This window comes from Danio rerio, chromosome 23 (genome assembly GCF_052040795.2).
Source record: "Danio rerio strain M-AB ecotype USA chromosome 23, GRCz13ab, whole genome shotgun sequence".
Taxonomy (NCBI): Eukaryota; Metazoa; Chordata; class Actinopteri; order Cypriniformes; family Danionidae; genus Danio; species Danio rerio.
The window spans coordinates 985,001-996,942 of record NC_141043.1 but is presented as its reverse complement, the minus strand read 5'-3'; the positions used below and the strand labels follow the sequence as shown (position 1 = coordinate 996,942).

Here is an 11,942-nt window from a genome sequence, read left to right as displayed (position 1 = left end):
TGATTAAAATGGCTGCCTCCTTGTTTTATCTAGCTTGCTAACCATATCCCCTTTCACACAGTGATACCAGAAAATATCCAGAAAATTTCAGGAACGACTTTACTGGTAAATTCAATAAAGCGCTGTTCACACAGGCGAGGACGTTACGGAATTTTTCCGAAAAAGACCATTAACACATCTATTCCAAAATAGCGGTAAATTCTGACATCATTACCCAGAAATGAGCTCTAAACGGCTGCGCTTGTGTTTGTAAACATTTGACTACATTACAAACTCTGTGGATGGATCAGTATTGTGAACAACTTCAATGAAAATATAGAGGAACACTTTCGCATGTCGAGATGTACATGATATGTGTGTGTGCTGGCGCTCACCGACTCCTTCACGGGCACACACGACACTTCAAGCAACTGAAGGAAGCAGATCTTGAAGGTAAACAAACAACGGCTTATCATAAGCATCTCATCGATAATTATAAACACAGTTGGCATTGAGAAGGAACATATAAACGTTATCTGACTAACAACAGCTAAATGTGTCTGGAAAAATATTCAAAGGCTTTTATTTTCACAAACCGCGCGGATGTGAATGCGTCTGACTGTTCTGATTGGCTAAAGTAGACGTCTCACGTCAGCACGTTCTAGACGTGCACGCACTCTATCCAGCAATCTTCCTTCTGCATTCACACAGCGGAGCATTCCGGCAAATTACCGCTAATCCTACAACTTCTCTTTCCGTAAAATAGCCAGAATGAATTTACCGGTATTTAAAAAAAAAGGGCCTGTTCACACATACACACCTTTCCGGAAAATTGCCAGTAATTTTCCGAAAAGGTTTGTATGTGTGAAAGGGGCTTATGTATTTAATCCAGCCTGATCTCATGAGAAAACGTAAGTATTTTACGTTCTGCCAGTTTAGTGGCTAATTCGTACGAATTCGTACTAGTTTGGTTGTACGAAATTGTACGATTTTAAAAAGGAGGCGTGGCACCTAACCCCACCCCTAAACCCAACCGTCATTGGGGGATGAGCAAATTGTACTAAATTGTACGAATTAGATCGTACGAATTCATACGAATTAGCTACTAAATTAAAAAGTTACGAATTGCCGTGAGATTGTGTTGATTTAATTGTGTTTTGTTACTTGTAACTGCTCCCAGCAGCTTGTACTGTATCTGGTTAATTCTTTATTTCCATATATCGCATCTAAAGCCATTATTTAGCAAATGATTGATTATTATTGGGCAGACCTTCTTTGGTACTTGTCATTTAAAATCAATCATGGAAAAAGATACACCACATGTTTATAGGACACAAAGTGGGACTAACATTGATTCCACCACCCTCCATCTGTTTGTTTTTTAGTATGTAGCGGTTAGTGCATACCAATAAAGTGCAGCAATAAGGAACAACCCGAGATCTGGCCTCAGGATAAAAACTGAGCTTAATGCATGAGATCAGCCTGAGCTGTCGTTTGTTGCTGAGTTTCATTTCCGAACTGATCAAGAAACTGATTAGTCTTTGATTTCTTCCTCCTGTGAGCATATATGCTATAAATCTGACACTGCCTCTGCATGACATCATGATATATTATCATGTGAAGATACAATAACACTATTGTTTCACGGTGCCACCCAGAGAGTAGATGTACTGCGACATCATAAAACAACATGAAGCCTAGCTGGAAGAATTCAGTGTTTTTAGACTTCCCCCAACAGCACCCCTCCTCCCAAATGAAAAACAGAGAACGTGCAGCATGCTTAAATTAAAATATGACAATCATAATTTAAATATGATCATAATTTGCTGTTCATTTGTGTCATTACCTGATGACAAAAATAATAAAAGTTTTATCTTCAGCCTTAACAATCAAGTTTAAGTCTTTATCAGGCAAGAAATAAGCATTGAACACGTCACCATTTTTCTCAGAAAACACATTTCTAAAGGTGCTGCTGACCTGAAATTTTCACCAGATGTTGGTAAAAACCAAAGAAGCCCGTATATTCAAAGAAAACAAAACTAATTAGTTTACAAATGAAGTTCTGTGTGATAAAATGAAATGACGCAGAAGAAGAGGTATTGAACACGTGAAGAAAGGAAGGTGTGTTTGAGCATTGAAAGCCCAGACAGCAGCTGAAATCTGTAAGTAGTTCTTCAGCAAGCCTCTGCCCTTCCTCAGTGTAAATGAAAATCAGCTGCTTCAGTCCAACATCTACATCAGCAGGAGGATGAAGATGAAGCCAGGGTGGAGATTTCAGCAAGACAATGATCCAAAACACAGCCGAGGAGACTTTCAGATGCTTTCAGAGATAGAAAATCAAGCTGTAGAATGGCCCAGCCAATCACCTGAGCCGAACCCAATAGAGAATACAGATTACAACTCAGATTTGATAGACGAGACCCACAGAAGCATCCAGATTTAGACACTCTGATGAAGACTGAGAGAAACTCACACCTGAGCACTGCATATGAGAGACGTCTTTAAGATGCAGCATCTAAAAAGCCTTCTATATTAAGTATTAAACATGTTTCAGTAGTAGTTCAGTAGCGCTTTCTCCTGTCATTCCAGTGTTATTACATACAACTCATTTTTCAGATTTATTAGTTGTGTTGTATTTTTATCTTTGTCTTGTTTAGATCTGTACCAAAATCTGCTTCAATTCCACATCAGCAGCTCCTTCAGAAATATTAAATATTGTTCACAACTTGTATATGGTTACTTCATTAAGATTGATTTCAATAATATTACTTTTATAATGTCATGTAATAACCCATAGTGTTTTTCCAATGAGTATTTGCCCCACTAAGGGTTAAATTAATAGGGTGATTGAACAGTTCCAATATCTTTATAACCATCCTATATTTTTGTTGATCTAGCAGAAAAGTCTAAACAGCTTAAATGAAGACTAGACACTCATCCACACTCAAAGCATGTGCGGTGGGAGATGGGGAAATGAACACAGACGGGAGTGTTAATTCCAGGATCACAGTTCATGAGGATTGCACAATATCTGCTAAATGAGTCATTCAGAGATAACAAACCCGACTTCATCATTAGTTTCCACCCTTATATCATGGTAAGATGTTTTATTAGTTTAAGAAAACAAGAATATGACAAAGAGGGAGAGAGAGCACCCTTTCATTAGCTTTCATAAGCAAACAGAAGGACTGGTATATTACTTCCACTTAAGAGGATACATACATGAGTGAGTTTCTTTTTTGTGTTGAACACATTTGCTGAACAAATGTGGAGGGTGTGGTGGAGGGGGGTAGGTAGATACAAATACAATTGAGAGTGTGTTTGTGTGTGCATTGAGTATCATTCATTGTTGTTGTTGTTGAATGAATACTTTATTAATATATCAAGATGTACTTTTTAGTAATAATAAAGTTCAAATAAAATGCATCTTGATTAAAGAGTGCACTTGTTTTAAAGATATTGTAGAACATTACAAAAGGGTGTTGTAGTACATGCAGTAATATTAGCCCTGAGGCGACACTGACCTCTTGTGTTTAACACTCGACATTACACTTGTGAATGTCACCGATAATAATAATACCATGCTTTTACACTGCAAATAGGTTTTATGAGGGCACCTTCTGCATCTCCTCGTAGTCAAACTGCATTATACGTAATAATAGTAAAATAAAAACCTGTGAAAAACTGGATTTATGCTTTTTTTTGGGGGGGGGGGGGGTGGATATTTAATTGTGTGCGTGTGTTTTATTAAAATAAAATGCATGTTGATTAAAGAGTACACTTGTTTTGAAGATTCATTCATTCATTCATTTTCTTGTCGGCTTAGTCCCTTTATTAATCCGGGGTCGCCACAGTGGAATGAACCGCCAACTTATCCAGCAAGTTTTTACGCAGCGGATGCCCTTCCAGCCGCAACCCATCTCTGGGAAATGTTTTGAAGATATTGTGTAGTAAAATTAGAGGCGACACTGACCTCTTGTGTTTAACATTCGACATTACACTTGTGAATGTCACTGAAACTGATGTCTTGTGTTACATGGTTACATTTTACTTACAGAATTGGCAGACCTGACAAGAAGCGCTCCATTGACTTACATTGTTCGAGTCATGTGTTTAAAATAAGGGAATTTATTTTACCACAATATTTTCAATGGAGTGCTGAAAACACAGCTTAACACCAGCCTAGGCCGGTTGGATAGTTTTAGCTTTTATACTGAAATAGAATCAAGCTATCAAATCTCATTAGCCGTTTCTTCACTGTATAACTTACACATTCTGATTAAAAAGCAACGAATGAATCTCTTATTTATTTAGATCTTTTCGTTTCATTACATTAAATAACAGGTGTCACTTTTAAAATGCACACGTCTAACAATATAATGAAGGCATTCGACTGCTTTCCTGACTTTCTATGCATGAAATTAGTTATGTTTAAAAAAAAAAAACACCACGATGGACATCTTTAGATATTATTATTATTAATTATGTGTATATATCTGTTTAAACACGCACCCAAAAGCCAGACTTTGGCTCCGCTTTAAATTGTGTGTACAGAATCCGTTCAGGAAACAGCGTCTGTTTATCACTATGGAGTGCGTCAGCTGACAGTCACGCACCTCTATGTGACTGTTTTGAGGATAGCATAGGAGGGAAGATGGCTCAAAGACGGCCTGTAATGAAAGGGAAAGGGGATCGCGTGGTTTTTACATTTATTTCAAAGTGTTTCCATGCCTAAACAAAGCGAAAGCACAGAACAGACTCACGTTTAAGAGCAAAGGGCGGCCCCTGGTGGTTTGGCGGTATGGGTTGCGTATAAAGAGGCTCGACTCTTTAGTGTTACTTGCCACCCTTCAGAGAAACACTGAAAATACGGGAAATACCTTTATGGGATGATAGCAGGATAGAACTGTAAAATACAGGAGAAACCGGGAGGGTTGACAGGTATGCTGCTGACACACACCTGTGTTTAAACTCCTTATAAGAGTCATTTTTGCATAATAGGTGCCCTTTAAGGACAACGACTCCTATATTTCTTTTCTGCTGCATGCACAAAATACAAAGGCAATGCTGTAAGTTGTGTTCAGTCAGTAATTAAGAGTTTAGGTTTATTTGCTTGGAAGGAAATGAATACATTCCAAAACATCTGACCCGTTTTGCCAGGGAATCTGCTGCTGAACTCATTCCAGAGAACTCAGCGGTGATTGCATGATTGTCAGTCTGAACTGTCATTTACTGTGAATAGTAGGCATTTTTCAACTGGACTTGCACCTACTTATGATAACAAAACAGAGATTTTCCATTTAACTGAAACCTGAACCTGTTTTAGATGCTACTTCCTAGTTCTGTTACTGTGAATGAGCAAGCTTTCGTCCTGATTTTAGAAATGATTGCAGCAACTCAAGGATTTAAGCCTCACCTGCTCATAAGACGTTAGTTTAGACGAATTATGAAGGCAGAAGTATGCATGGCTGCATTTCATCTTAACAATGAACGCTTTAGGGTGGTATGACGCCGTTTCTTTTTGCGATACCAGCTGACAGCTTATCTCCATATGGACGTCTTTCCCATTGTCACCAGTTTGTCCAGTAGCCAACCCAGGCTCATTGTGGAAACGTAGTCCTGCGGACGTTTCTGGAGACCGCGGAATACGTCCCGGCGGGTACGTACGGCTGCAGTTTTTTTTTCGCGAATCCACAAGAGGCCGCTGTTGCGAGCTTTTTCGCACCTCAGACGCCTCTCGTGAGCGCGGTTTGCGCCCGCGCTGTTCTCGCGTGAACCCGCCGGAGGCCACTGTCCGACTGACCGGATGATTGACTGCGCGACCGGCCAATCAGCCGACTCGCCCTCCTCCTTCCCTGGAGCTAAACTCTCCAGGACACCAACCCTCCAGGACCGAGTTTAGACAACCCTTATCTAGGCATTAAAGGTGCCCAATAAAGAAAATGTTGGTACATTTGATCATAGTTATAAAATAAGAGCTCAGTTTATGGACATGGACACACTGTGAGCCTCAGCCATCATTGTTTCCTTGTTCTCATGTAAATTAGTGTAAAACCTGATGGACAACAGGCCAGTTAGAATACAAAGCAGACTGTTGCTTGACTCACAGCCACATCCTCAAGATTTGCATGTCCTTTAGGTCACGCTCTATGACATCTGTCGTGTCATCAGGAAATCAGCAGCCAAAACACAGACTGATATTTTTAACAGGATGAGAGCGCTCTCGTCATCCTTTCATTAATTTTCCTCCAGCTTATTCCATTATTTATCATGGGTTGCTACAGTGGAATGAACCGCCAGCTATTCTGGCATATGTTTTATTAGGATAAAACCTAGAGAGCAGAGCTTTGGAGTAATGAACCCTATGGAATATTTTAAACTGTGTGAGTGAAAGCCGGGCACATATTGAATAGATTCTGTCAACAGCCTTTGCCCACCAGTCAACCTCAAACTTTTCACCCAACTCAAACTCCCAGGCACTTTTAATTTTAGCAGTACTACGGTCCTTCAAATCGATAAGCTGACAATAGGTTCTTGAAATTGGTGCCTTTTCAAAATTATTATATGTAAGTAAATCCTCCCATATCTCAATATAATTTAATCAAACAACAGGTTTATGTTTGCATTAAATAGGAATCAGAACCGGTTTTAGACACTTCCCGTGTTTCTTGATTTGAGTAATTCATGAATGTCTGGCCTTTCGCCAGATGATGATTCCTCAGAAGCGCCAAGCATGCCGTAATCCAATAGGCTGCAGAAATATTTGTGCAATTAAAAGGATTTCCAGAGAAGTGTATTTTGACTCCTTTTGTGCTCCTTTATAAGGAGCGCCAACGCCAACTCATCTCATATGCACCTTAAACAACAAATACAGCAAGACATATCCACGTTCCTCCTAAATCGAAGTGGCCGCTCGTTCTCGCTGCTTGAAATGAAGACCGCTCTGTCTGCTCTCCTTGTCGCAGTAAGTAACAGAAGCTAAATATCTGTTTAGTATCTTTAGGAATATCTAACAGTGTTCAGTGTTTAGATAAACAAATACTGCATACACTTTTAAAAATGTCCACACATTAGCAGTTGTGATTCGTGTTTGTGGTTTATTTCTTCTTTGGATCTGAATGATGGGATCTTCATTCAACAACTTTACCCTTGAGTTGACTGTTATGAGCATGTTTATTAGTTTAAAATGCTGTATTGTCTAGGTTGGTGTTGTATATTACGCTACAGTGACCTTGTAATAAACTGCCAGTGCCAGACTTATTTCTCTAGACATAATTTGTACATTATATTATTTCAAACCCACTAAAATGTCTGTAAAAGTCACTTCGTTAAACTGCAGAGTTGATTTATTAGCCTTAAAAGTCGACAGAGCGGCGATCAACATCCCAAAACACTTAGAAAAATAGACAGTGTATATCATAATATATTATTAAAGAGGATAATTTTTGGTCATTTTGGTTTGATGATATTTATCGTTAGCTTTTCTTACATGAGAAAGTAATGTTATTTATTTTATTTCCATTTATTTAGTTTAGTTAGTGTACTATAAAGCATGTACATGCATACATGTGTGTTCCACTTGAATTATTAGATATTTAGACATAGTTTTGTGCACAGATAAGGGGTCATTATTAATCAGAAATGAGTAGGAAAATGCTGATCAGCAGGCGAGATCAAACACTCCATTGAAAATACTGGAGTGAAATAAATGTTCATATTTTAAAGACATGGCGGGGAAAATGTATTTTAATGCAGTGCTTCTTGTACATTTTGAGACCCACTTTATATCGTATATCAATCAGGCAGTAAAGATCACTGATTTTTAAAGAAAACAGACCTAAACGTGCCGATTTTGTAACTGCATATAGTTCACCGGACGCACTTGACCCCGGTTACAGCAAAAGTCCTCAAAAGGGCTCATAATAAGCAGCATCTTTATAAATTAATATCAATAACATATTGTGTGATATTGTCTTTTCCAGATTGTCTATATTCAGTGTGTAACCACATTAAAACAAAACCTACGGAAAAGGCGATCCTGGGTTGTGGATTCACTCTACATGGAAGAGGAGCTCGATGGTCCTTTCCCATATAAAATAGGAAATGTAGGTTATTACGTGGGAACATTTTCGCAGTAATCCACACTTTATGACAGAATATCAAGTTATAAATTGCAAAAGTTGATAAAAAAGAAGAGGAATGGCAAATATTTGGGTGGTTTGTCACCAACTAGATTAATAATGTATAATGTTTTACATTTTTTAGTTAAATATTGAGAAGAGAGTGGTGGAAAATAGTCTGATCCGTGGACAAGGCATTGACAAAGACCCCAAAGGAATTCTGTCTGTGAAGTCAGACGGCTCAGTTTACGCACTCGGAAAGGTTGATTACGAGGAATACAAGAAGCTAACAGTAAGTCAACAATTGTTTGTCAGCAATGACCAAAAAAGCTGACTACATTTTTTCATTAAAGGAAAATATTGGTTCACTGATTGCCAGATGTTTTATCTTTATAAATTATTTATGATCTTATTAAATATATGTGTGTTTATATCAATTCAATTTATCTGAAAACTATAAACTGTTAATATAAATATTACAGTAGGCCTAGTTTGCTGCTAAGAAATGGTATGCAGTTGTTACATAAGCATTGGAATAATGTAAACAAACTAACTTACTAGCCAACACATATGACGTTTTTGACTACACAGATATAAGTTGATGCATAACACCGACTCTAAACAAATATTGTTATTAAAGCAGGGGAAATAAAAATTTTATATCTTACTTGCAACGTATCTGCAGTTCGTTGTTCATGATTGTTCATGATTCAAGAGTTTTGATGCGCACCGATCTTTTCAGCGGTGAGTACTGTAACGCTTCTGATTGGCTACGCAAATCATTAGCTCACCAGAAACACGTGTGATTGGTTAAGCGTCGCAAAACACAATTCAAATAGAAATCTTGTTTAACATGCACGGATCTGAGAGAAACACGACAAACAAACACTTTTCATTCCACTTTAAGTCTCACAGCTGTAATAGTCGACATGTTTAGCCTTTAACTAGAATGTTTTTCTTTATTTTGGTGTTAGTTTTCCCACAAGAGTTTGCTAATTTCAGTTGAATTAGCATTTGTTAATAGTTTCTGTCATTGTGTTGACCTGCAGATCACACTGACTAAACAAAACACAACTGTTGCGGTGGATATTGTGGTCTTGGATGTGAATGACCACGCTCCTGTTTTTAATAAGGAAGTGTATGAGATCTCAAAAGATGAATCAACACCACAAGGTAAAACCTTTCCCAACAACATACAAGACGGGTTTTTTGGGGGATACACCAGCAGATACTCACCTAGGCTAAATACAGCATTTTTGTGACACTACAATAATTCATATTTTTTACATTAGGCCTACTGTTTGGGTAGGGATAGATGTTAATATACAATTTAATGGGTAATTCAACAAATAATGCGAATAATACATGGTAAACTGGTCATGTTTTTACATACTGTGAGGGTTAGGATAGGATTAGACATTAATAAAATACAATTACATGGGTAATTTAAAAAATAATATGTTTAATACACTGTATAATGACTGTTTTTTACAGTACAATACAATAAATAGCTAACTTAATTGAAAAATATGTTGATTAATTAATATTTTTACATTACTGTGAGGGTTGGAGTAGGTGTAGAGATTAATAAAATACAATAAATGGCTAATTTAATTGGAAAAATATGATTAATTAATATGTTTACATTACTGTGAGGGTTGGGTTTAGGAAAATACGTTAATGAAAAACAAGTTCATGTGTAATTTAATGAATAATACTCAGCATAATTACCGTTTTACCTAACTGTGATGGTTTAGGGGTATGGTAGATGTTAATATACAATTTAATGGGTAATTCAACAAATAATGCAATTAATACATGGTAAAATTACTGTTTTTGCATTACTTTAAGGGTTAGGATAGGGGGAGACATTGATAAAAATACAATAAATGGCTAATTTGATTGAAAAATATGATTAATTAACATTTTTACATTACTGTGAGGGTTGGATTTAGGGATAGACGTTAATGAAATACAATTTAATGTGTAATTTAATGAATAATACTCAGCATAATTACTGTTTTTACATAATTGTGAGGGTTTAGGGGTAGGGGTAGATGTTAATATACAATTAAATGGGTAATTCAACAAATAATGTGAATAATACATGGTAAAACTACTGTTCCTCCATTACTGTGAGGGTTAGGATAGGGGGAGACATTAATAAAATATAAGTAAATCGGTAATTTAATACATAATAGGATTAATACTCTGTGTAACTATTGTTTTTACAATACTGTGAGGGTTGGAGTAGGTGTAAACATTGATAAAATACAATAAATGGCTAATTTAATTAAAAAATAATAATATTTTTACATTAATGTGAGGGTTGGGTTTAGAGATAGATGTTAAAGAAATACAATTTAATGTGTAGTTTAATTAATAATACTCAGTATAACTACTATTACTGTGAGGGTTTCAGGGTGGGGTAGATGTTAATGAAATACAATGTAATGGGAAATTTTATAAATAATTCTTATTAGTTTCCGGCTGCAGCTGTATCCCTTCTAGCAACAACTGTTAGTTTTGCTGGGTGAAACATCAACATGTCCCATAATCCTCTTTGTCTTGTCTTCTCCACAGGTGAGGTTTTGGTCACAGTGCAGGCGAATGATTATGACCAGCCGGACAGCAGAAACTCAGCGTTTACTATAAACATCGTCTCAGTGTCTCCATCCACCTCCAGTCTGCAGTTCTACATTGACCAGACTAAAGGAGACTTCACCGGCAAGATTTCGTTTAAAGGATGCCTTCTTGACTATGAGGTAACAATAAGCGCTGCTTCTCATCTCGAACATCTTTGCATAACTCAAAATATGATTTATGACCTTAACCTAACAGGTGGCAGCTGTCAACTTTGACCCTTGTGTATATGCAAATCTCCCAAAACAGAAAGGGTTTAGCCATTTTGGTTTTAGCTTGAGTTGTTTCTGCACTGGGTTCCACACAATTGATTTGTGTTGGATCCACATAAAGGAGTTAAGTTAACATGTTAGTTTTTTACAAATTTAAGTGGATTGAACATAAAATAATTTAGTCTCCAACAATATTTCAGCTCATTTTAAATAAGTAGATTAAGCAAACAACAAACATCATTTTTTTTGAGCGTCAAAAGACCTTAAGGGTCAAAGGTGACCGCTGACTGTTTTGACCCATGGTTCATTATACTTCCTTCTTTTGCCTGTTTCATATTGCAGATATTATTTAATGTTACAGTAATATTCCTGCATCATTTTAGTCAAGTGTGAAGCCACTAATGTTGCAATGCTATTTTTCTTATTATTTCAAACATATTTAAACAATGACTTACTATAGGCTTATGCAATATTATAGTAAACTTTATAATATAACTGACTATATATAATATATAAACACATTTTAAATAAAATATTTTACTGACTATCAATATTAGAAAAGTTTTTTGGTTTAATCAACAGTACATTGAATTTGTTATGATGTTTATGAATATATATATATATATATATATATATATATATATATATATATATATATATATATATATATATATATATATATATATATATAAACTAAACAAATATGTTACTAGTTTTTTGGTTATAGCGTGATATTTTCACTGTCATTATATTTAAATATTTCTTAATTTAAAAAATTCTTAATAAATTTGGATTATTAAAATAAATAATTTGATGTTCATGTTATCAATGCATTGGCTAACTTTATCAAGCATAGCGTTAGATTTCAATAATGAAAAAAAAAACAAAAAAAAAAACACCATTTACTTTATTAGTTTCTTTCTTCTGTTGAACACTAAAGAAGATATTTTGAAGAATGCTGAAAACTGGTAACCATTAACTTCCGTAG

General features: G+C 36.1%; 1 protein-coding gene and 1 long non-coding RNA gene across 3 annotated transcripts in view; one reads left to right on the top strand and one right to left on the bottom strand.

Moving 5' to 3' along the window:
- Positions 1 to 8,850, bottom strand: part of LOC147831182 (uncharacterized) — a 43,805-nt gene extending 34,955 nt beyond the window's left edge. The window contains exon 1 of the long non-coding RNA XR_015523031.1: positions 8,768 to 8,850. This is a non-coding gene — a long non-coding RNA (uncharacterized LOC147831182). The remainder of the gene's footprint in view (positions 1 to 8,767) is intronic.
- Positions 6,655 to 11,942, top strand: part of LOC101885979 (cadherin-like protein 26) — a 12,144-nt gene continuing 6,856 nt past the window's right edge. The window contains exons 1-5 of one of the 2 annotated variants that reach the window (XM_087306362.1): positions 6,655 to 6,943; positions 7,962 to 8,084; positions 8,245 to 8,391; positions 9,149 to 9,272; positions 10,683 to 10,864. In XM_087306362.1, the coding sequence (XP_087162488.1) occupies positions 6,830 to 6,943; positions 7,962 to 8,084; positions 8,245 to 8,391; positions 9,149 to 9,272; positions 10,683 to 10,864 (690 nt within the window). In that variant the 5' untranslated portion in view covers positions 6,655 to 6,829. Of the gene's footprint in view, positions 6,944 to 7,961; positions 8,085 to 8,244; positions 8,392 to 8,911; positions 9,006 to 9,148; positions 9,273 to 10,682; positions 10,865 to 11,942 lie in introns of those variants that run through there. The other variant, XM_087306363.1, reaches the window with a different exon arrangement.